Genomic DNA, 25,772 nt, shown 5'->3' with positions numbered 1-25,772 from the left:
TCTGAGTTTGCAAGGGAATAGCCTGAAATAATCACCGAGGCAGCCCCTGCTGGTTTGTCTCGGGGACAGGCTGTGCTCCGAACTCCAGCGGAGCCTTTCTGCTGCCCATTTCTCTGCTCTCAAACAGGAGCGTAACCATGTGGACCGGAGTAAATCCGAGTTAGGGCACCGAGCTGTGCTCACCGCTTGTTTGCTGTGCTCCCTCCTCCTCCTTTCCACTTCTGACCCTCTCCTCGCCCTTACCACTCCCCTTCCACCTGCCCTTTCCCCCTTCTCTCCCCGCAGAGGAGCCGCAGGCAGCGCTCGCTCCCGGAGCATCCCGGAGCGGCCCCGCAGCACTTGGCAAACCGGAGCCCGGCAGCACCTGGCCCCGAAACCCCTGCCCGGGGCTGGAGCCGGGGCGGCGCTGGCGGGGCGGGGCGGGCAGAGGCAGCCGCCGGCCGGCCCGAGGAAGCGGCCGCGGCTGGGCCGGCCCCGAGCGCTGCCGCCCGCCGGCGGAGCCAGGGCACCGGGAGCGGCACCGGGAGCGGCCCCGGCCCCGGCCGCCCGCACCATGACGGCCCCCGGTAGGTGCCGCGGAGGGGGGTGGAGGGGCCGGGGGGGGTCCCTCCTGGGGAAAAGGGGAAGGGGAAGGGGCTGGGGGCTGTGGCCGGGCTGCGCTGCGCTCCGCCTCGCCGCGCTCCGCTTGGCTGCAGCTCGGCAGGTGCCGCAGGGCTCGGCCAAGCCCCAGGGACCTTCCCCGGCTCTGCGGAGAGGTTTCTCGGCTCGCATTTCTTCCCCAAAAGTGCCCGCGCTCTCTTTGGGGTACGGCTTGCTGCGCTGTGGCACGGGACGGCAAGCAAGCTGCGCTGGGTTGGAGCCAGGGAAAGGGTTTGGCTTGCACACGCGGGGTTAACAGACAAGAGCAAACTCCAGAGGGCTGAGGGGTTTGACCCGCGTTGTGTAATCTGGCTGGTGCCCACTCTGCAAGTTCCCCTCTTTGCGGGGAAGCGGGTGTGTTTTAGCTAAAAAAGGAAAAGCGTGCCATTCGCGGGGTGTGAAGTAACGGTGGGGTTTCACTGACGCGTGTCTCCTGGTGATGTAAAATAAGCTAAACGGAGACCTCGGGAGACTTGTGGGCAAAACTACTTTTCTCCCTAAAAACAGAAGATGATTTCAGAGAGGCTCAAAAGTAGAACGACCTCAGGTTAGTGTATCGTAATGCAAATCTCACGTTCCTATCACAGAAGTTGTCTTCACCAAACTTACCTAGTTTGTTTCTATTTCCTCTTGCTTGTTTGCAGCAGTCTAAAGTGAAGGTTTTCCCTTCCAGACGGTTGCATGTTAATAATTACTGCGTGTGATCATTGTTACTTTGTTATGCATTCCAGCTAGGCGAAGGATGTGTTCATTTTCTCCTACATCACCTAAATGCACACACCGCAGACACTGCTGTCAGAAAGGTACAGCGGGTTTCTTTGAGTGGCCTACCAGCAGCTCCTGGTACCTCCTGGGGAGGTCTCTCTCATTTAAGAATTGGGTTTTTAAGACACCTTGGGTTGAGTTTAATTTATACGATAAGAAATTGGTTTTGATAAGAAGTGCATCCCCCTCTGTCACGGGTTTGGACTCTGTATATTCTTATACCTTCCATGCACATGCGTGCCAAAGCAAATTGATGATGTTGATAATGGGCTGTGTACTTCTTCATATAGTCAGAATTTGAGGCAGATTTGGTTTAGCAGATGAAAACTGGCTAACATGGCACTAGATAAGATCTTCCGAGTTGGATTAAAGGATTTATCTGCCATTTTTTTAACCCATAGTGGTTGTTGGACCATGAGAAGTCATGGTCTGCGTAGGAAGGGGATGAGCAAAGTGACGTAGAAAAGCTGTGCAATGTTAGAGGCCTTGAATTTCCTTTATCAGACACAGAAATACAATGGAAAGCTACTTATGATCTGTACACTGTAAAAGCTGAAACATTTTGGCTTGCACAATGAAGCAGTGGGTGGTAACAACTGGAGGGATTTAGATTCAAAGTTGGGAAGTGTTAAGTGAGCAAGGTGTAGTCTTACCCAGAGCTGATCCACCCGCTTCCTGCGGTGTTCTCTAGCTCTTTCAGCAGTATTTAGGATCTTCCACGAGGTAATCAGAATCTTTCAATATTGCCATAAATTGCTATCTCATGTTTATTCTTAGCTCAGAGATTGTCGCCTCATTACTCCTAACCATGGTCCAAAGATTACTTTCTTTCTCAGAGGGACTATGAGGCTGTGATACAGGCGGTCGCTTTAGGATACTTTTCTTCTCTTGCCACCAGCCTCTGGAGATTTTGACTTAAGCGATTTATTCCTTTCTATTTCACGTGCAGTTCATAAAGTAAAGGGAAGCTGTGTATCTTGCTTTCTCCATGCTATTTAGTCTGTCAGTCCCAGTTAGAGAGCTTAGACATTTCTACGGTGCAAGTTCATAATCACAGCAGTCTTACGTCAGTGCTGTATAACTGAGCGTGCAGCTAAGCATTAATAAGGGAGTTACAGCTGGAAAGGAGTCCAAAGATTGTTTTATCATTGCAAACTGCAACAGAACCACACCTGGATGATTTTCTATGAAATAGTTAATCATGCCCTGCAATGTTGTTAATGTTGCTGACGTTTTGTAAGCAAAGAAGCAAAAATCACTTTCATACCCTAAGCTTGGGAATGCAGAAGTGAGGTATTGCTGATATTCAAACAAGATTACACTTGTGTGTGAAAGATTTTTGAAACAGTTGGCTGGCACAGATCTTTCTTTGTCTTGCTAATGCATATGCTGTTCTTGAATGGAAGGCTTCCTCCTGCTTGTTTGTCCAAAATCAGCCTGCTGAGTGCATCATCAAAGCACCCGAGTTCAGGGTTAACAATATGCTTGGGGTTCACATAGGGATTTCCTTGTGTGTACAATTGGCAGAGTTTATTTGTGCTTTATTTTTCATGCTTTGAAGTGTGCTCTGCAAGTTCTTACTGTAACTGGTGTGTCACAAGCTGGGGGGGGACTCCCCCAGACATTCTGCATTCTCCATTTGTCACATGAGGACTAGTCCCCGAGGACTAGACACTAGTTGGTGCTGCAAAGGGATATACTTGATTGGACAGAACTAGCATGATCCAGAAAAGTGAGTCTCATGAAATTAAAAAATAAAAACAAAAAAATAAGGGGTATGTTGCAATTGAAAATAAGTCTACATTTATGTTTTCTTTGAAATGGTCCTATCTGCTTACTTAAGCTTGCTTGGCTCTTCACGACCCAGTGTTTTTGCTTATGAACCAAGATAATTTCCTTGGCTCTACTAGCAGAGTCAGTAATTTTGTTTTGCAGTTCCCCTTTTAAAGACCGTTGTTCCGCAGTTTTTCTGAGGCGTGAGCAAAAGGCTGTAGGACTTGAGGCAAGGCAGCTTGAGATCTGGCACAGCTCTGTGGGGAACGGCGTGCCCAGAGCAGCACTACCGCTCTAGATGGCTACTTTTCCTACACACTGGGTGAAGTTTGTTCCTCCTGGGTGTGCAGGCTGCACGCGCTGGGTGATGTTATCTTGGGGTGTAAATGCTGGCAGGGAGCTTGCAGAGAGCCTGTCAAGTTCACATTGTCTGCATACCTGCTGGAGAAGGGAGGCTTCCTGCAGCACCTGGCAGCGCAGTCAGGGTGTAAAATGACCGGCTTCCCGAGCGCACCCACCCTCAGCATGGCTGCTTCCTTTTGTTGAAAGACTGCTGAGGGGGCTATTTGCTAACAAGTGTAATTGCCAATCCTGTGCTCTTTTTAAACACGCAGGGTAGGATTAGGTGCTCTATTTTGCACACTGTTAAAATGCCCTGGAGGCTGCTGCCTGGAGCCTGGGGGTAGGTGCCTTCCAGAGAGCTTGAGGGCAGGACTTCAGGAGCCCTGGGCACACCTGAGAGAGCAGCTGTGCATCTCCCAAAACTGTGGTGCTGGGGGGTGTTCAATGTTCCCCCACACCATGCCTCAGGATCTTACTTCCCCCCCTCCCTGCTCCCAGGAGCAGAGCAGGTCTCTCCATCCGACTACTGCAGGTACCTCAGCATAGGGCTGCAGAAGCAGAAGTCTCTGGTGGTTCTCCCTTTTGCAGAATAAAACAATCGATCTCTGAATTCTATTTTGTTTTGCTGTTTCTGTTGTCCTTGTGAAGCAGTGTTTAGCCAAAAGCAATATTTGGATGATAGCGGTGTTCTTGCTGGCATGAAAGCCATTTATTTTTTTTCCAGTGGTTCTATTCTTTTAACCTAAAGGTTCCCAGGCTTTGGGTCCTGTTTGTCTGTTTTATGAGTTTACTGGATCCACTTCACCGAGGATGCTTTCTCCTACAAGATTCCATCTGGGGTTTGAGAGCTGTATTCATTCTGAAACATGCAGCAATCCCACCGAATACTGCTGAACTGCAGTGCCTATACTCTCAATAGCTAAGCCATCAGCCTTCCGAGCACAGATCCCATCTCTGTGCTGTACTTTTCAACTGCATCACTTCTGCTCAACCACAGTTTTAAGTTCGTATCTGTATGGTTTGGAGCTGTGGTGCAACAGTCGAGATGTCATTGCAGTCTTTCTTACAACTGTACTGAGGGTTCTGGGGAAGGTGCAGAAGGGAGTCTTTGGAGGCTGTTCAATTTTGATTGAATTTTAATAAGGTGACTGCAAAAATGTAATCTTCAATTTTGGTAAATTCACTCTTTGCAGATGCTCTTCTTGGCATGCCAAATTTTAGGCATTGCCTTCTACTTTAATTAGCAAAATCTGTCTTTGTTTGCTTGCTTCTGGATGGAGATGGGCTGGAAACGTTGGCACCTCCAGTCCAACTGGAATTAGAAGGCAGTTCGCTAATGACATTTGAAATGCTCAGCATTGAAATTTGCCACGGGACCAGAGCCATAATCCTCAAATCTGAGTAAACTTCTTCACAGGTGAAGGGAGAAATTAAACTTAAACTTCAGAACTTTCTTGGGATTTATGGGGATGGCACTGCATCGTGTCGTATTGGTTCAATCCGCATGTGATTTTTGCAGCAAACGGGAAGAAGTTTTTAAAGGGCCTTTAATCCAGAGCACAGAAATGCAGGAGGGTGTAGTTAGCAGATACCTCTAGAGAGGCATTGAATAAGTCAACTCTGAGTGTATGTCAGGCTGTTATAACTGCTGCTATTGTATGATTTCCCTCCAAGGAAAGGGGTTTTCATTCCAGACAGGTCAGGAAACTTTTGTTTGGCAGTCCTGGAGTTTCAACTCAAGCTTGCAAAGTGTTTGAAGCCTGAACAATGGGATTGTTGTGCTACAAGCACTGGAGCTGGCATATCCTTCAGCTGCACATCTACCTTGCAGAGAGTTTGCTTTCTGCTGCAATGAGAGCAAAATGTCTAACACCATGGAAGCCATCGTGACTTCCTGTGAGCACTGAGACCTCACTTAAATGAAAGCCTCTCTTATTTTAGGTGCACCGCGTTTAGTGCGTTCTCCACTGGAGCGTGTAATGGGCTACAGTTGTGTTGCAGAGCATCTGAGGTTGCCTAAACGATTCCACTTCTCACCCAAAGATGAACTCTCCTTTTCATGCTGATTTTTTTCCTCTTCATTCTTTTCCCTATTGATACACTTTACATTTGAAAATTTCCACGTGTGGTTTGTTTCGCTTGAAACTACACAGGAAATCCCCTTCTTCACAAAAGGTTTTTGAGAATGAAAAAACTACTTCAGATTTAGTGGGCTAAGTGTGAGTAGGAGTTGAGACACCCTTCGAGTTGCTCTGTGGCTGTGAACACCTGCTCGCTTTAGATGCATCTACTGTGCTCTAAAAGTGTTCTGGAGCTTCTTACGCGAATTACAGAGGTAGTACTGCAGACCTTTTGCTGTAATACTGAGGGTCAGTTTGTGCTTTGTGTTTAATCCTCTTCTCCATGATGGTCTGCACCTGTACAGGAACCCATGGAGGATATGATGTGCTGATTGTGTATGCGAGTGACGCCACCGAATGGTGTCAGTACCTTTGGGACCTCTTCCTCTCTACTCGGCACATCCGAAAGCATCGGATTCTGAGCTACCAGCTGGAGGGCGACTCTGCCATCTCCCAGCAGGAGCTGGACCTGTTCGCCAAAAGTCGGAGCATCATCGTCTTGCTATCTGTGGAGCTGGTGCAGAGTTTTTATTATCCTCCTGTCCTGCAAAGCCTTCAGGAAGCTTTATGGCCCCCGCACAAAGTAGTCAAGCTGTACTGCGGTGTTACGGACTGTGATGACTATTTGACCTTTTTCGAGGACTGGTATCAGTGGCAAGAACTCACATATGATGATGAGCCCGATGCTTACCTAGAAGCTGTCAAGAAGGCTATTTCAGAAGGTAAGGTAGCACATGGGGAGCTGGGCTTTGTGATCAGGGGTTGGAGGAGGGATACATATGATACTGTTCATCCTTATTTTAAATCTGGCAATGTATTTTTCTGAAATAGAAAACTAAATTGCACAGCCAGTGTAAACTAGAATGTTCTTCAATCTGTTGTGTATGTGGCCAGTTGGTCCCTAATTCAGGAGAGATCACCAGTGAGTCTTAGAGAACCTCTGAATTTGTGTATCATAACTGTTTGGTTTTAAATGTAAAAGGAAAATTTAAAGCTGAGCGTCATGAAATTCTGCCTGTAAATATTGTGCCCTGGAGTTTATTGACTCCAATCAAGGGAAAACTGCTTTTCCTTCAAACTTAAATGTCATACCAGTACCAAAATAAGGTTATCCAACAAGTATTCTCTAGCACTCAGTTTGAAGTCAGAGACAGCGCCATTCTGGCAAAAGCTGAGTTTGTTACCTATGATGAAATAACAGAGGTAAGTTGAAGCATTGCACTGATGGCTTTAAAAATAACCCAACCAGTCTGAAACTGATCACCTCATAATATGCACGGAGGAGTTACTAGCACAGAAATATTAACAGCTGGAGACTAGAGATGCCAATGCACTGAATTTTAATCAAGTCTGAACTCCAGAGGGATGTGTGGTGCTCCTTTCTCATAGCTTGTGTACAGATGAAGGCAGAGAGCTCCAGGGAGTCTAATGCTGGTTAAGATGTTTTTCTGATACTGCCATATTTAGGGTTACAGTGTTCTTTGTTAGTCTTAGCAAGACTGAAGTCCTGTGACTGCATCTTGGATTAGGATTTATCTGCAGTTAGTGGCATAAATGAAATAGTGCAGTCTTTTGGTACAGCTGGTGTTGTGCATACAAAGGGGCTTTATGCTGGGATAATGGGAGGAATGATTGTGATGACAAAATTCACACAGTAAAAATAAATTTTGAAAGTCATGATCTTGGCCAAAACAGTCCCCCTGAAAAAAACACAACTTAGGGTTTGTGCTGGAGATCATATTATAAGGTGACCAGGTCACAACAGATGTTTCCTAGTACCATTTAACCACCTGCATAAACTAAAGCCTGCATCCCCTTTTCCAATAACCCTAAACTGCCTTTGTTTCCTGATGGATAACCTAGGCCTCAAGCAGCCTATCTCCCTTCCTTTCGGACTGAAAGAAGACAGAAAATAGTGCCTGAAGATTTGTGCTTTATAAACAAATAAAGCTGACCTTTATTTATATTAAAATAACTTTTTTGACACTTTCTGGCAAAAGCCAAAGTTTTCTGCTGTTTTCCTCCAAACTTTGGCCTAGAACACAACGTGAGCATTTTATTTGTTTCTTTCTCTTTTTTTTTGTTTATATATATATATATGCACCTCTCAAAATTAGGGAGTTTTAAATAGCATCTCCCTAGACTGAGTGTTAATCACTCGTAATTACTAGGGACTAACTATTAACAGTATGGTCAGAGCAAGAGTAAATTCTAATAGCTGAAGGATGTGTGAGCACAAAGGGATGTTGATCCTGAAATCTGTTCCCAGAGCCAGCTCTCGCCAGCCCCTTCCTCTCTGGGTTATGGGGTTCTGAGTGCACAAAGCACAGCATGGGGCTGAAGGCAGCCTCCTGCTTCCACGGCTGCAAGTGGAGCGGGAAGCACGAGTGTCTGTGTCCTTCATTAGATGGAGTGGCTGGAGCGGGAGATCTCACATAGCCAGCTGGATCCCTGTTAGTGAGAGGTTCTCACCCTTCTTGCTTGTTTGGGACGCATTAAAATTCAAAGAGAACTTGAGGTGGAGGGGAGGGGACAGGCATGGAATAGATCATCTAGAAACTGCTCTGGATCAGCAACCGCTCTGTACGGAGAAGCTGTGTTTGTCAAAGGGAAGCGTGCATGATCTGACTTCTGTGCCCAGAAAGTCTATCTGCCCGTGGTGGTACGCTGCACGCAGAGCCTTGTCAACTGGACAGCAGCCTCCACTCTTTTTGATGTCTGATGCACTCAATGAGTTGCATTAAGCTGACCTGCTGTCCTGCACTTTAACACGTGTCTCTCTACAGGTAAGCTAGCTCTTTCCCTGTACAGCTGCCTGCCCCTTGGCATGGGGGGGCTGCACCCAAGGGATCTGGGTGCTGGTGCTCCTGGCACTTGAGAGACTGCCCTGGAAGTGGAGTGGAGGTGGGTCCTGCTGGCAGCACTGCCCTGTCTGAGCAGCCAGGGAAGGACTGTGTGGTGGGTCTGGCTGCCATACATCTGTGATACAGCTTCTTTGGAGTGCTTTAGCTACATGTAAATAGTGTTTTTAAAGGGAGCTTTGGATTTTTGTTGTTGTTTCTGTGTAACAGATAACTCAGCTTATCTTCTGTATATGCAGAAAGGAAGGAACATATAAAGATCTTACACTGGCTTTAGTATATCTGGAAAATGTATACACAGAGTCAGAATTTCTGGACTTTTCTTACTGTTACAGAAGGCCTCCCTGGTATGAGGTGTCAGCTGCACACGAGTTGGGCAATGTCAAGCAGTTTCATCACGTCAGAGCAATTGCCAAGGCGACCAGTCCCTTGTCACTGACTCTAGTAAGGGGAAAACCTACTTAAGATAGGCTGGTTTTATGGCAAAAGCATTTGGATGAATTTATGCAGTTCTGCCATGGTGAGGAAAGAGGAACTGGGTGACCTCCCCCCTCCTGCGATCCTGCAGACCGAGTTTTGTGAATGGCCTCAAATGCAAATGCTCTGACACTTCCCCTGCAGAGAAGACAACCCCAGGTGTACATAGATCCCTTTTTGGGTGAAACTGTGAAAACTTTCTTCTTGGCTGGTACTATAAAATTAGCATCTGCATTATAGTTTGGCTGTAGCCAACTCCAGCATGGGAGACATAAAGTATGGGTGTTTGCGGTGGCTGCCCTCTCCCATAAAGAAACACGGCCTGTGCTCTGCTCTTCACTGTTAAGGTTTTAGATGAAGGCTTCATAGGCGGTCTGTTAAGTCCATTCTCTACAGCAGACTGAACTTTTCCCAAGAAAGACGTCTCTTCCTACAGCATTTAGCAAAGAAAGTTTATGACCATGTTTGAAATAGCATGTCTCTGTGTCTTCCTCTCAAAGCAATTCTTTCCACAGGCATTCTCCAGTACTTCTAACAGCAGTGTCAGCACACAGTGGAAAACCAAGACTAAAGCAAAAAGGACTCAGTTCAGCTTCCTGATAGCTCACTCCTGAGTAAGTGGACTGTGTGACACAGGACACAGCGGGGACAAATACTTCTTCATAGCCTGTGTGTTGGCCCTGTTCAGGCTGTGCTGTTGCCTCTAGCACAGCTGTTAGGCTGTGGCTTATTTAGTGCATCATGGGAACAGGCCACCCGCAGACATCACACGCTGAAAGCTATTTTAATTTTTATTAGTTCAGTACAAAGTCAGAAATGAGGAAGCATTCATCTAGCCTTGTTGAGAACAAACTGTGTGCTGATGCCGATTCTTGCTGCCTTGTAGACAGAGCAGTTGTTACTTTAGTTTCTCAGTTGTGGCAAACTACAGAGACCCTAAGGTTTCTGTTTGCAAGCCCTCTTGGTTGTGGGGAAGTTTTAGTGTAGAGCTCTGTGCTCTACACTAACTGCGCAAAGGACGTGAAAATGCTCAGGGTGGCACTGCACAAGCCAGCTTCGTTCTAGCAGGGTGTAATCACCAGCCAGGGCACAGCGACCAGCCTGCTACTCAAACCGTTTTGTCTGGCTGGTGACACCATGCTGTACAATGCACGTGCATTGAGCACCAGCTGGGAATCTGTGCCTCGTAGCTGGAGTCTTTCTCTTCCTCCTGTGTGTTCACATAACTCAACTGACATCTGTTTTTTATTACACACATTTAGATTTATCTAGTTTGTTTCAGCCCCAACTTTTGTCTTAAAATTTTTGAAATGTCCTGCTTTCTAAGCCTACGTTTCCAAAATGTTTGCTAATTAATCAGTGGCTTTGAACTTTCAGTGCCTAAACAAACCTCTTGCAGGTAAAATCCTAGGGAAGTTAACAGCTGCTGAGAATATTAAAGCGATATCTGGATGTTAACAGCAGTTGTGTACCATGCTGTTGATGGACAGGTACAGCCTTGGCAGAGCTGAATTCTGGTGCAATGAGACGAGTGAGAAGGAGAGATCAGTACTAGCAAACTTCTTACAAAACAGGAGGATCAGAAGTGGCTGTTAGGGAGTGTGTGGTGAATATGAAGGACAGTGGGCAGCTAGAAGGAAGGTGAAAACTTCTGTTGAGGCCCCTGAGATCCAGAAGAGCTGGAATGTTGCTCCACCTAGTAAGAGGCTCATTGGCATTGCAGGGAAGAGAAGGAGATGCTATAAATGGCCTCATTTATCTGTTGGGAGGGAAATGGCATAACAGAAACCACACAAACTGTTATCACTCTCGGTCCTGTACATGACAAGGAACTGAATTAATTTCCTGGCTTTCTTCTCTTGTATTGGTAAAACCATGAATGAACCTTAAGAACATATAGCAGAATTGTTGAGGTTGGAAGGGACCTCTTGAGATCTTCTAGTCCAAACTCCATGTTCAAGCGTAGTCAGAGCAGTTGCCCAGGACCACGTGCAGTCAGTCAGCTTTTGGGTATTGCTGCAGAAGGAGACTACAATCTCTCTGGGCAACCTATTCTGATGTTTGACCACCTTTACAGTGTGTGTGTGGGGGAAAGTGTTTTCTTGTGTTCAGATAGTGTTTCATGCAGTTTAGCCCCTCAGAGTCTGTCTCCTGATAAGATCCCTCCAAACCTCATCTCTAGGCTGGGGAGTCCCAGCTCTTATGGCTCCTTTGTGTATGAAAGATGCTCCAGTCCCCTAATCATCTTTGTGGTCCTGTGCTAGACTCAAGCTATAAAGCTAAAATAACCTTGGAATAGGATACTTAGGGTTTGAGGTCAGGTTGGGCAGATGCATTAGATATTTTTCAACCCATGGGGTTGAAGTGGTTGTACAGGGGGGACTGCTTTCAGCCCAACGCTTCTGTGATTGCTGGGTTGTTAGCTTTTGCTCATTGCTACCATTGATGTTCACGATGAGTTTTTAAGTCTGGCAGGAACTGTTCTGCCTTCCCGCTACTTCTGGTGGTCATGCCAGGTGATCTGTCGAGTGGTGACACATATCCCTACTTGTTACCTGTCCTGGTTTCTGTCCAAAGGCAGCTTTTCCTGGAGCAGCTCGTTGACCAGTAGTCTCCCTGTGGAAGCGTGTCAGGGTTCGTTCCTTTGATTGCTCTGACAAGCTCCGTGTTAGGCCTGGATGCACTTGTGGCCTGCTTTGCCTTGTATCTGTTTCACAGCAAGCACAGTGACAGCCAGCGTTAGCTGATATGTTACCCTTTACTTCAGATGTCCTGAGGAATGGCAAAGCAGATACCATAACCCAAAAGAACAGTTTGTGGCTTTTGTGGATAAATTTGAACACTCTTTCCCCACCCCCTCCCCTTTATATAAGGTGTATCCCTTCAAAATATTACCTCACATTGAATACTTTTAAGGGCAACTCTTCACTAGAAACCACAACTGGCACTAGCCAGTACCAGAGCTGCACACTTCTGCATTGCGCAGTGGTGATCTTCTCTCAGGTGCCTATTGCAACAGTTTGCTGAATTCTGGGTGTCTCCGTTGTGCAGTGGAGCTGGTAGATGATTTCCCTGACCATAGCAGCTATTGTACCTGGTGTGCTGTGTCTGCTGCTGGCCAGTAGTGCTGCACTCAGGACCCCTCTGTCACCCTCATGCTGAGACTTGCAAGTAAAGCAGCAGGCAAGGGGATGCTGTAAACGAGGAAATACAGCCTCGCTCCCTCTTCACAGGTCCATTCCCATTGCATGGAAACATGCTTCTACAAGAAGTTGTGTCCTGTGATTTCTACTGCTTATACAGCTTGCTTTAGCAACTCTTGCCTGTGCTGCTTGATGTGTTTCATAAGGCATGGCCATTAAGCCTTGTGCCTAGGAATACTGACTGCAGAGGGGAATCTTGGTAGGAGGAGGCATGGTAAGGTCAAGTACTTCATGAGGAAGTTTTGTTTTTCCCTTAAAGGACAAATCCTAGGTATAAAGCAGCCAAAAAGAGATATATGAGTTAATTTGACACCCTTGATCTAATACCCTATCTCTGATGCTCCAATTTGTGAGCAGACCCCAGTTTCTGCAGATTTAATTGCAGTGTTCTTTTAAAACTCTGCTGTGGAGGCTCATTGCTTGTCTGTACAAGATCCTCCCATTGTATAGTCCTCAGCAGCTGATTCCCACATCCTCACAGGGTGCCTGCAGAGTTTCCAGTCCAAAGCATGCAGTAGCTGTTCTATGCAAGATCCATTTTGGCACTTGGAAAGTTCGAGCAACTGCAGATTGGACATGGATGCCTGTGCCAATTTTGTGATCTCTGCTTGCATCTTCGGAGGCTGTTTGGATGTCTGGAGTGCTCTAAAGGAAACCAGCTGGAGGTAGGAAGGGCCAGCAGTCAGTGTGCATACCCTAAAGGGACAGAGGTGTGAAGCTGAGCACCACTTGCTGTTCACTTCTGGCTGTAGGTGCTCTGGGGAGGAACATGTTCTGAGTAGTCCTCACACAGAGGATTGCATCCAACATTTATTTCTGCCAGCCTGTGAGAGTGGCCATGGAGACGGAAGGTAACATGATTGTTGTACTGTGGCCCTCACTCCCTCCCTTGAATCTTTTTTCCCCCTTGAAGGGGCAAAATTAAGTGAATACTTAAAAGTGTATTTTTCTCTGCTATATTGTGTTGAAATAGAAGACACGCTTCTCTGACCCTGCTCATTGAAGAGGAACAGGTGATATATTAGTCAGCCCTCTGAGCATAATGAGAGTCTGCTTCATTATATGGGAGCTCTGCAGCCTAGCTGGTTCTCAGCGCCTGTCAGGGAGGGGAAACTGTGACACTTGCACAGGAGTTAAGGTTGAGAGAGCATACTGTTATCGTGCCCTTCCTTGCAGATGCTAGTGTAGCTATAAATGACTGGTGCTGGAAACAGATATATCAGAGAGCTGCTTAAAGCAAACAGAAACCTCAGCTAAGCCCCCAAGAGATGCTGAGAGAAATGCATAGATGGTCTTATCCATCTGTAGAAAACAGGGTCAGGCGGTTGAAAGAGCCTTCCCAGTTACAGGATGGCTGTGTTGTTTGTCGTTAAGGTGCTTCAGAAACTCTTGGTTTATGCACATTAAAAGCAACACCTTGCGTCTTGTCTTCCATGACAGAATGGGATTCGAAGAGTGCTAGTGTAGGTGCGTACTGGCTTTCTAGATGGGAGCAAAGAAATGATAGTCCAGAACTTGTCAAGTACAGAAATCAGCATGGTTGGGAAGCATCAAGATGTAATAAGCTTCATACACATCACAAATGTGCCAAACCTTATTTCTCTGTAGCCTGTATTTGTAATGATCTCCCCACAGGTTGCTTCAAGGTGGTAGCTAAGGCTAATTTTAAACATCCTCCAACTTGAGCTGTGAGGCTTTAAAATGTGCTTAAAATAAAAGCCCGGTGACCATTGCTAATGGCTTCTTCCAAGTTTGAAACAGCTGAAGTTATTTCTGCAAAATCTTTGCAGAAGTTTGTGGTCAAAACAAACCTGCTTTACAGAGCAGGTCTGAAGAGATGTGTGGAGCAGACTTCAGGTTGTTTCAGAGACCTTTGTTGCGCACTTAGCATTTGTCTTGCTCCTAGGTTTGCATTTGGTAGGATTGTGATGGATTCATCGTTACCACAGAAAACTTTGGACAAATTTTTCAAAATTGACTTGAGGATACTGGTGAGTCTTGAGTTTCTCATGGGCAGGGTCCATCAGTGTCATAGGATGACCTCCGCACCGTCTGCCCCATCCCCACCTTTGTTCTGGCTAACTAGCCGGGTAATTTGGTGTGGGCTGCAGGGGTGGTGGTATTCCAAGAGACTGTATGTAGAAGAGAGAAGGGGCAGGGCTGCTCTGTCAGGAGTAGTCTGATGGAGTGGTTCTCCAAGTGGCTTCGGTAGATTTAAACCCAGCCAAGGATGTTCTCTTGGTGGGATGTTTCCAAAGTAGCTACCAAGCTCTTAGGTGAACTGTCACCTTGTTGGACTTTTATGTGGACAATCTTTTCTGTTGTGTGAGTGTTATACATTGTGCTTAAATTGAAGCAAGGATAATTAATCAGCAAGTTGGATTTTCATGTTTCTCACATGTGGTAGCTCAGGAGCACCGACTTGAGTCTGTGACTGATGTAATGTGATTTCAGTGTCCTCAAAAATCCTCCACCATGCGTACGCTTCTTCAGTACATCTGGCCTCCTCCTGGCACAGGAGTTTGAAGCACACTATCCCAGCCCTTCCTTCTTGAGATTTCGGTCAGGTACGTAGTGCCTGTTGTCTGGGTGGTCAGAGCTCTGCATCTTCCTCAGAAGATGTCTCTGTCCTGTTCCCCTGCACCCCAGTTCAGTCTTTAGGTTTATGTACTTAATCCTGTAACAAATTGAACACTAGGCTTGTGAGACCCTCAAGCTAACTAAAAGCTCAGAGAATTACAATGCTTGCAATTTCTGGACTGTCATAGCCAGGCACACTTTGAGCTCAAGGCAGACGAGGTCAGATAAGCTACAGCAGATATGTCTTGTGTGTTGTAATAAGGACTGTGCATTTCACCATGAGCTGGCAGGTCACTGTCTTTGCAGGAGGTATGAATGAAGTGTATGAAAATTCCTCCTCGTCTTGAAGTTCAGGGGCTGGCAACTTGGCTTAACCCCCCAGTTGTCAGCTGCTCAAGCAAAGATCCTGGTCTTGCGTTTCAGTGACGCAGCCAGACACGTTCTTTTCCACTGGCTCCGCTGCGTGGGCCCCAGCCTCTGGTGAAAGTAAAGACAAGAAGGGGAAGCAGGAGAGGGGAGGAGGGCCGTGGTGGGTGCAATTGTGTTTTAAACTGCTGTAGCTTTTTCTGTTGTGAACATCTGTCCTCCAGACAAGTGCACACTTTGTTTTTGCAGTTCAGCAAACTTTCTAAACCAAGTTTAGTGATTACTCTCTGAAGTGAAGTATACATTTGAGCCAAAACAATCTTTTCTGGTCAAGTACCAGCGCTACAGGAGCAGTGTTTTTGCTCATGCTTTGTTAGGCAATAGGAGATGACAGTTCCTCTCCATGACTCTGAAAGGTCACCTGATGTTTCTAAGAGCAGAATTTTGCACGCTGTCTCCAGACAATATTTTGAGGGGTCTATACTGGGGCAGTGTTTTCCCGTTAGTGGGGTTGGAGGGAGACCCTTGCATTCCCTAAGGCCTTGAATGTGGCAGTGTAGGAGTCGTTGCTATCTCAGGTCCATCTAGAGAACGAGCAGAGGAGCCTGAAGAGCATTGCTGGGGCAGATGCCGTGTGGTAAGCAGTTTTCCAGCTGTTGCTTCTGAGACACTGGATCCATGACAAGAATTCCAGCTGCTTGTTAATACGGCTCCCACCTCCGTCTTTCACTAGCACAGGAAGGACTTCCCATGTGGGGTTCTGGTCTGTGCTTCTGCAGGCCAGGGAATGCCAAGTGAGGTGCAGTGGTTATGTACGTGTCTGATCACGGTTGCTTTGTTGCTGACAGTGCTTCGTCACTCGCAGTGTCTGACATACTCATGCCTTTGTCCGTCTGGACTTGGGATTTGATTGTAGTGTTTGGAAAGGAGAAGCAATGGGCTTTGTGTCTGCAGTACAATGGGATCAAAGTCAGGACCATCATGTAAACACACGATTTTTTAATTATTCACCAACATACAACACTAATTAGAAGCTCAACCTAGTCGAAACAGCCAACTGGAAGTTACTGCTGACATTTGTCCCTAAACTGGAATAATCCCCAGAAGGTGCCTTTGATCCTATACGTTGTCTTCCTGTTCTCTGCTGATTCTCAGTGTGCTTGAGGTTTTATTTTATTACTCTTTTCTAGTCTGGTATTTTTTCTCTTGCTCTCTTTTCTGTTTCCGCTTTTCAGACTTTCCATTCTTAACCTTACTGTTGTCAGAACAATGCAACCCTGCTATGGCATTTACTGGGCACTTTCTCATCCCTACCTTCCAGCATTTACGGCAGGGACATGGAATTGCCCTTGGCATTCTTTCGGTGACTCATCTTTCTCCAAATACTTGCTCATTTCAAAGAAGAAATTTTAAAAAATAACCTGGGAGCAGCAGTACACAGTAACACTGAGACAGGAAAAGTGAACAGATTAATTCACTTGGGTTAAACATTAATGAAGGTCATGAAAGCTTCTTGCACTCTGTTGCAAAGAGATTTGCTCTTTCAGTTTCATGTTTTTACTTTTAAAATACAATAAAGGAAAAGCGTTCCTTGAAGTTAGAATGAGATGCGATTCATAGAGGAGCTGTGGAGTAATGTGTGCTCTCAAGTGTTAAGGGTGTATGTTGTCTTAGGAGGTTACAGGGGTAAACACAACTTTACCTACTGGCTTCTCAGTTTGCTGAAGCACCGGTCCTGTCAGCAGGTCTCTGATAAACCCGGTCGTGCTCGTAGTACGAAACCAACTTCCCTAAGAGATGGGCATGTGTGGCTATGCACAGTTGCTCAAGCAAATCTTGGCGTAGTAAAATAAGTTTTGTTTCCTTGGGGAGTGGGGGGGGTTGGAAATATAACCACAAATAAAATGTGACCACTTGCTTTGTAGAACTGAGAATCTGGTTTTAGGTGCTGTGCTTGGAGATTTAAACAACAAGCTGCTTGGGGTGCTGTTTGGAGAGGAGGGGGAGATGTTCCATACGTAAGTTATTATGTAGAGGCAGTTTTACAAAGTCGTATTTCATGTGCTGAGTTTTTTTTACTCACCTGCTGCTTTTCCACATGCTTCTCTTCACTCTGTTGAAAAGGGAAGTGTTGCTATGGTATAACCCGGTGTGAGGGGTTATCACAAAATACCGCCTGAATGTGTTTCTTTTGAGGAAAGCAGGGACCTTGAGGTTGGCATGATGCAAGATAACTTTCCCTGCTCCTCCGACTTGTTTATCAGGACTTTGCCTGCTTCTGGCAAATGCAGCTGGCGTTACTTGCAGTCTTAATGTCCTCCTTCGCGTTTGGAAGAGGAAGCTGACCAGCTGTAAGTCTTGGATGATAGCAGAAGCTCTCTGAAGGTCTTCTGTCTTGCAGTAGGTATACCAAGGTGAAAGTCGGAGGTCTTGTGAAAACTAGTCTCCTCTGCTGGTGAGCTGCTTGACAGACAGGGGCTGGTGAGGGGGAAGTCTACACGTGCAGAACCTGCAAGGACAAGGAGTTGCTCGGTCATGCCATTTGCTTTGGTATCTGGATGGCAAAGCGGCCAGGGCAGGCTGCTGACTACATCCAAGCACTCACATGTCCTGTGGTGTCAGGGCTGACTTCTGAGAAACCACAGCTGTCAGCTCCACGCAGCTTGGCCAGGAGGAAGTGGATGACAGGGCGAGCTCCGTGCTCTGTACAGCAAAATATCAAAATAACTGGCTGCTTTTTGCTGGTTTCTAGAGCTGCTAAAAGGCTCGTGAAGCACGTGGCCATGCCTGTGTTTCCCAGGGGTGAGTTCCAGCAGGGAAGCTGCGTGGGGAGCCAGGCAGGATGGACATAAGGGGCTGTGTGGGCTGTGCTCTGCAGCGGAGCTACTGATGTTTCCTGGTGGGGAGCACAGTCTTCGAAGGGAAATGTGGTTGGGTTTCTTGGACCGCATTTCCTCTAGCTGCTATTCTCATGGGTATTACAGACACTGTCAGGCGTGGCCTGAGGTAGCCTTCTTTTAAAGGGGAATAGAAAGGGCTTCCAGTGAAGGCAGAGCCTTTTATAACCACGAGCTGTTGACCTACAGCAGCTGCTCATGGAGAAGCTCAATTCAGGTATTATTCTCATAACTTTCTAACGTGTCTGATCTCAGTGATGGCCGGTCTAACCTGGCTCAAGTTACAGCGGTATAATTGCTGAATCTTTATATGCAAATGGGTTGTCATTAGCCAAGTATCGGAGTGAGAAGGAGGCCTGATCTAACAGCATGTCGCTTTAGAGCACGGATATTACTGAATGTAATGGCACAGTTTCCTTGCATGTTCATAAGATGGCGTGTGACTGGAACCTGCGAGGTGGCCACGCCATCACTTCGCTGCTTATTGGGGAAGTTGGTGACTTACAATTTCAGAATTTTCTGAATGAAGAAAACAGATGAATAATTCATACCCAAAACCCCAGCGCTTGTTCCGTCAGCTGTTAATCTAATTACTGATTAACAGTGCTTTTTCCCATATTACCTAACAGCTCTGTTCTTACGTATGACCTCCAGGCACTCAACTCTGTTGCAGGAAAGCAGAAGTGCAAGATGGGATCTAGCAATGCCGGAACTTCTTCAACAGCTCAAGTGCAGACTCCTGTAGTTGTCCTGCTAATTATTTACCAGTGTTAAATAATGTCAGGAAAGCAGAGGCCTGGAGGCTTGTTCTCTCTCATGCATGCTTACTTTAGATGTTGTAGCTGAGATCCACAGCTGTAGGTTTTCTTTCCTCTGACACAGACTATATGTTGGGCAAGCGAGGTACAAATTACCACACCGATGGCTCCATATTAAGGAGTGGGGTTGATGTGCTTAGGGTAAGGATCCTAGCAAGTGTCAGCTTGTGCTTATGATTCAGAAATATTAACATGTTCCTAGTCTGGTCATTGTTGGTTCTGTTATCTGTGATGAGCTTAGTCTTTCTGATTTAGTCATATTGGAAATAACCAAGAGATAAGACTCAATTCTAGTAACAGTTGCCTCTTCTCCTCCTAAAGGGATATGCTGCCTTGCTCTGCATATGCCAAACACCTCAAGTGATTGCAGTCATGCAAGGGATGTTAGTCTACTGCTTTAATTTTCTCCTGTGCAACTGGGCAGCCTGGCTCTCCCAGATGGGAGCAGCCCACCTTTTCCCAGGACAAGGGTTCCCAAAACTGAGGTCTGGCTTCTGCAGCTGATAACTTTGGATGATAATTAACATATTGAGTTAAGGAATTTAAAACCTCAGACCATTTTCTGTAATACTTTTTGACGCAGCCTAAAAATCCGTAAGACCTTCAGTATGTAGCCCTGTGTCAAAATAGTTTCTTCTCAGTCAAATCTGCAAATTTGCATTGGTGCTGTTTTAAAATCTCCATGTCTTATTGACATACACTGTTCTAGCTTTAAGAAATACTGATATTGGTAGTGGTGCCTTACTTGAACTTTAGGGCTGCAGATTTTTGGCTCTGGTCTTTCTACGGCAAATATTAAAGCAGCATTGTGGTTATACTTGCTATGTAGAATGAATCACGAGCTTAAAGTTAAGTGTGTGTGTGACTCTGTGACCAAACCTTCAGCTGAATAGTTTGCTAAACTTTTGGGACTTGAAACTCATCAGTTGAAAGCACAGTCACATCTGTGTAGTTCATAAAATCCTGCTCAAACGTGTAGAAAATACTTTAAAATAAATTTTTAAAAATGTGTGACAATTTCAAATATCCTAAGTTTCAATCTTTAGTTATTATAATAAGGAAGAAGTCTAGACTTAAATTTCTGACTGACTTTTGTTCACTGTGTGAGACTAGCAGGACCTGACATCCTAACAGAAGCCTGCTTTAATAAATTTTTGGTGGTCTTCATTTTTGGAAATGATGTGCTTGGAAGTTTGGGGGCAAATAATTTGTATTGCTCTTTACAGATGTGTAAGTAAGTAAATAAAAGAAAAAATTCCAAAATATTGTCTTAAATTTTTCATTGCTTCACAGTTTTCCAAAATTTGAATGGAAATTTTTGCCTATTGTAGGTAGGCTTAGGAATTCATGCTAGTCTTCTGACAAAAGAAAGTCAGTGACTTTTACCCCATGTTTTGGGAAATGGGGAAAAAAAAGGTATGATTTGATGTAGAAACCAGATTTTAAAAAATCTTTCTACTAACTAAATGCAAATGTGTCTATTTCCTTTCTGCAGCTGGGGAAAGTATTTCCTGGCAGGGGTAGGATAACTCTCATCTATGTTATTTTTTGCTATCCTTTTCATGTGCAAGTGTTTGCTCTTCCATCGATAAAACATCTATGGCATTACTGTGAATCAGGAAGGAGAACGTTGTTTTGTACATGCAGATTGTGGGGTTACATGTGTTTACTTCTCTTGGGCTTATTTGGGTAGAGTACTGTGATTCTTCCAGGAGAAGGCTCTGATGTGTTTCAAGTTCACTCTTGTATAGTTACAGAAGCTTATACTTGCTTGCATAATAGGATCGCTTCAGACTATTGCCTCATGTTGTATTTTATGAACATAACAGTAAACTTAGGAGTTGGAGTAAGCAGCGCAAGCAGGGTCCAGAAAAGTAAAGATACTGCTGAAATAAAAGAAAAGTAGATCTTCATTTACTTTAGGAGAGGAGGACTTCAAAGGTTGTTGCCTACTCTGCAGTGCGCTGAGAGTGCAGCTGGAATCAGATGAGTCTATTTGCTGATCACTTTGACACCAGACATTAAGATACTTATTTTCCTATCTAATGAGAGAAAGGGAGTATCCATCTCATCAGGGAGTGGCTTTGTGCTTGTTTTGTAAGCATGTTCAGTGCTACTCCAGCACTTTTGTGTCTTTCTGAATGTTCCCCAGCAGTCCCCTTAACGGAATAAATGAGGAAACTCTGTAGTTTCCCTTTCTTCAACTAGATCCCCATTTCTAAACATTGGTTTGAGAACTGTTGCAAGTTCCACCTGGCCTCCGTGGCTGTTTCCTAGGATTGATGTATATGTGTCCGTGCATTTTCAGCAAATGGAAACGATGTAATAGAACTCTATATGCTTTATTTTAGACTCGGGCTGTGACTCTGTGACTGACACAGAAACAGAAGACGAGAAGAACCCAGTTTACTCCTGCAGACTTGCCATGAACGAAGAGCATGGATCATCCACGAACACTGTGGACCATCTGGTGGTGCAGCCTGACCGCATACGCTGTGGGGTACTGTATGGCCACTCCGTGGGCTGTGTTCTTGTTGTGTGCTGGTACAACACATTATGCTACTCTGTAGTGGGCAGCTTTACAGGCCTGGAAAGCAGTCCATAATTCTTTTTCTGTCCCATTCAGCTCCCTGTCCTCAGTGTCTCAGTTTTAAGAGCTCAGTTCCCTAGGCCCAGAAATAGCTTGGTAATATGCAGTGTCTGCTATCATCTAGGCTGCAGTGTCACTTACTGATGGATAGTGTCACTAATATAGCTGCTTGTCTTGTGTGTTATGAGGCAAGTTCACACTCTTGACTCCCCATTTTATGTTCTGGTGACATTTAGGGGTGCAAAGTGGAGTAAGGTGGTGGTAATGAGACAACTTCAGAGCCTAGATGCAATCTAGTATGGCAGTGCTGGTGCACGTCCTGCAAGTGACTTCAAAGAGCTGGGATCATGGCTTCCTGTCTGAAAAATTACATTTCTTAGCCTAGCATTGTGTCAGATGGAAAAAACTAATACCATGCACCAGGAAAGAAGTGTATGGCACCACTGTCTCTACCTCTGCAGTGTACTTTTCAGTCAGAGTGGCTGGGCTTTCATTGCATAGTTTTGAGATGTGAGGCACTCGTGTAGGAGGGTCTGGCTGTCAGAGGAAACTTCATCTAACAGTTTAGCAAAGCTCCACTGCAGTGTGACTGCTGCTTTACATTATTTCCTCCTCTGCCCCCCCTGCCAGGGGCGGACTCATGCTTCAGTGCACTGAAATGAAGCACTGTTTTATTTTTTTCTTTCATCCATATCAGTTTTGCCGACTCTTAGGAGCTTTGTGCTTTTTCTAAAAGCACCAGTTAAGGCAGTGTAATTTGGGGATCCTCTGCTTTTACTTAGAACCTGACCTTTGTGCTGTACAGAGAAACTTGAAAAAAATAAACATAATAGCTCAAATTTGGTAGAAACAGTCTGTCTCCTGGCTTTGGAAAGGAACTCAAATGCTGTTGACCACACCTTGAAGTGAAACCAGAAGTAAACCGGCATGGAAAGAGGAGGGGGAGTAACAAGCTTGCAAATGGCTATTAGAACCTTGTTTCTGCCTTGGCAAGAGCTCAGTGTGTGACAGTGAAACAGCACGTCCTGTAGTCAGGTAGATGGATTTATTTTGTAGTGTTAGTGTGTACCTTGCAGCGTGCTGCGTTTGAGGTGCATCTGAGCCTGTAGCAAGAGTCATGGATGTTCAGTGTTGGATTATTCAGTAGTCTATGAATATGTGCCTTGGACTTTAGACATAATCTGCTCTTGACGTGGGATAGCATTCTCTTGGGGAAGAGGGAAGGGTGAAAGGAAGGAATGGTCATTTTAGGAAGTATCCTTACCGAAACAGTTTGTTCCCTCTGTGGTGTGTGTGGCTTGTGACTTGTTCACAGCAAGGGTGGTTTGGGAAGTCAGCAGACTGTTGGAATGCTTTAAATGTTTACACAGTTGTTGACTTAACACAGAGAACACTGTACCTGGAATTTTTGGTATCAGCTTTATTTGCTTGTTCACGGGAATAGTCCCCTTGTATATACTGGGCATCTGTTTGTGAATTCACTGCATGTGTTTCCAAGACTTGGTTGAGTATTTTTGCTTCCTTGATGGAGGAATTTAGTGGAGGACTTGTTAGTGTTAGGTCAGAGGTTGGACTAGGGGATCTTGGAGGTCTCTTCCAACCTAGATGATTCTGTGAGTCAGTGAATTTCTCTAGTGCAGGTGACGGGTGGCAGTGGTAGCAACAGACATGCACCATCCCTGGAATTGTTCAAGGCCAGGTTGGATGGGGCTTTGGGCAACCTGGTCTAGTGGGAGGTGTCCCTGCCCATGGCAGGGGTCTGCATGTGTGTATGGAACTAGATGATTTTTAAGGTCTTTTCCAACCCAAATCATTCCGTGATATTAATAAAATATACCTTACAATGACATTGAAGTAGGTAAAACTCCTTTGCTGTGGCTTGTCTGTGTTTTGAGTTGAGGATAAATACCTTAGCTGCAGCATGGTAAGGAGCAGCTAGGAATGAAGTCAATAAATCGTTATATGAGAGTTATGGAAGATGACTCTACTCAGTCTTGAATCATTTGAGTTTTCTGTTGCTGCTGGGCTGCTTTCATTGGCCTAGTTAGGGATCATTATGTTCAGCTTAAGTTTGTGGACAAGGAAGTCTCTTCAGGTTTCTCTCAGGTTAGTTATTGTAGAATCTAACATAGCCATGTAAGTGGCCACAAGTCAGGCCTTTGGTGATCTTTGAAAACCTGACTGGGTCACAGCTGAGCAGTACGACGTGCAGTATGAAGGGCTGCCACAAAGCACGACCCAGGAAATCTCCTAGTTTTCAGAACTGAGAATCTGGTCCAGGAATTCACTTTCATAATTCACATAACTAGAGGCTAGACAAGTCTCAGGCCAAATGAAGGACTTCAGCTATCTCATACATTTTATCACAGGTAATGTAATAACTGAACTGTTAAACGCAGGGCCAATGAAAATTTTGCAGACCTGATATTCTTGCCTTTTGAACAAAGCTCTGGCTAAAGACCCATGCTACACAGGTAGATAAAATAAAAAATAATTGGATAAGGTTGTTGCATCTCCAGAATATGTTAATTTTAATTTTAAGTTTCTTCCTCTGTGTCTGTTCAAAATGGGGCCGTGCTGCTTGAGGGAAGAGGCCGCTGTGGTTGAAAGTAAATCAGATTATAAATATAGCATCACAGAGTTTTTATCAGCTTAATGTCTGTATTTGTGCTGGTGCAAGCTGTAACAGAAGCCACCTGCCTAGTAACTCGGTGACTGGAAGATGTTACTGAAAATCATTCAAGACTGTGGAAATGACAGATGTTAACTTGTTAGTCGCAATAACAACAGAATCCCTGGAAAGGGGGCTTAAAATAAGTGTTCTTGTATTGTGAAACTACATATTCTAATGCCTTTCTCTCTTAGGTGCAGACCACCATTTATATTATCATGAAATGTAGACTAGATAGCAAAGTGAAAACTGAAGTGGAATTCTCTCCAGAGAATGCATCGTCTGTGTGTGTGCTGGCTGAGATGGAGAATGAGTACACAATCTCCGTGGAAGCTCCAAGTAAGCCGGGCTGAGATTTGAATTCCCACCTCCCCACCTCTCATTGTTTCGTTTCTATCCCAACCTACGTGTCCTGAGAAGTGTCAGGGGTGTAAGGGTGGAGGTTGCAGTGTGGGAAACACTGACACCAGGAAATCTTGAACTTGAATTCTCATCTGTGATGCTTTGCTGGTATGGAACCGAGGAGACTGCTGCTCGGGATCTCTGTTTTCCTGGCAGCAGTGGTGGGGTTGCAATATGGAAAAAACTTAGTCGGAGTTCTGAGGAAAGATTACAGCTTGTAAAGCACTTTGAACTTAATTATGTGTTAGTATTACCAGTATGTTAGTATTGGCAGGCATGAAGAGAAGGTAAGTGCTGGTAAATAACTGCATGATTATAACAGTACATGTTTAATGTGTGATGGTCTCTGTGTGATTAGAGATGAAGCTGTTTATCGTAGCTTGTCTTTTAATTCAGATGTGTTCTGTCATTCTAGATATTTACACTTACAAAAGCTTAAGTTGTCTAAACTTTTCATTCAGTAACCCTTAGGGGCAAGATTTCTGATCTTTTTAGTGATAGTGGTTTCCCAGGATTATTTTATTTATCCTACTGTGGTCTGTGTTCATGAAGAGTCCATGTATTAGGTCTGGGAATAGACGCTAACAGCCATTACAGCAACTCTGAAGAAGTCAATCAAGTGGATGGGTCTAAGGAAAACTACCTCAGCCACATACAGATGTTCAGTTTAATCTGTCCTAAATCAAGACTTCTGATTTAAACATGTACCTGGAAACTAACATGCACTTTGAATTATAAGCCTGACTTTCACTTTGATTCAGTGTACATATATTTTAACTCTGCAGTTTCTAACAAATACATTTAGAATTCCTTTCAGGTGTGACAGTAACCATTTCATTGGTTGCTTAGTTGTTACAGCCAGGCATATAGACAGGGAAAGATTAATTTCAGTGGGATTCAAAATACGTGTGCTTCAGAGCTCAGACCTATGAGTACACACTGGGTAAAATATTAGGAAGCTCCCAAGTTGCATGTAAGAGAGAAATCCTGTGCCTGTGTAAACTTGCAAAGCTGAAATCTTCTAAGCTGATTTCACTCAGAGAGTAGTGAGACTGAGAGAGGATGCGAAATCCCAAGCCAGATGTGGAGAGGGGTCAGGTTCTGTAATTTGAGGTGGAGTACTGTTATCATTAGTGGTCCAGACTAGGGTTAGCAGATGACCTAGAAGGTCAGGTGATATGCTTTGACATGCCTATGAAGGAGGCTGTTCCAAAGTACTTTCCTGCCTGGTATTCAGATGAATATCATCACCTTTCTTTTGTGTGACT

The 25,772-nt window shown here is 45.1% G+C and overlaps 1 protein-coding gene across 1 annotated transcript in view; it reads left to right on the top strand.

The window, feature by feature from the left end:
• The first annotated feature begins 459 nt into the window (after positions 1–459).
• Positions 460–25,772, top strand: part of PIK3AP1 (phosphoinositide-3-kinase adaptor protein 1) — a 46,282-nt gene continuing 20,969 nt past the window's right edge. The window contains exons 1-4 of the mRNA XM_084289989.1: positions 460–566; positions 5,945–6,361; positions 21,193–21,341; positions 24,297–24,441. Of these exons, the coding sequence (XP_084146115.1) occupies positions 554–566; positions 5,945–6,361; positions 21,193–21,341; positions 24,297–24,441 (724 nt within the window). The 5' untranslated portion in view covers positions 460–553. The remainder of the gene's footprint in view (positions 567–5,944; positions 6,362–21,192; positions 21,342–24,296; positions 24,442–25,772) is intronic.

The sequence above is a fragment of the Netta rufina genome (assembly GCF_964035555.1).
Source record: "Netta rufina genome assembly, chromosome: 7".
In the NCBI taxonomy this organism is placed as follows: Eukaryota; Metazoa; Chordata; class Aves; order Anseriformes; family Anatidae; genus Netta; species Netta rufina.
Note: the sequence above shows the minus strand (reverse complement) of the source record. Positions and strands in the feature narration are given on the sequence as shown.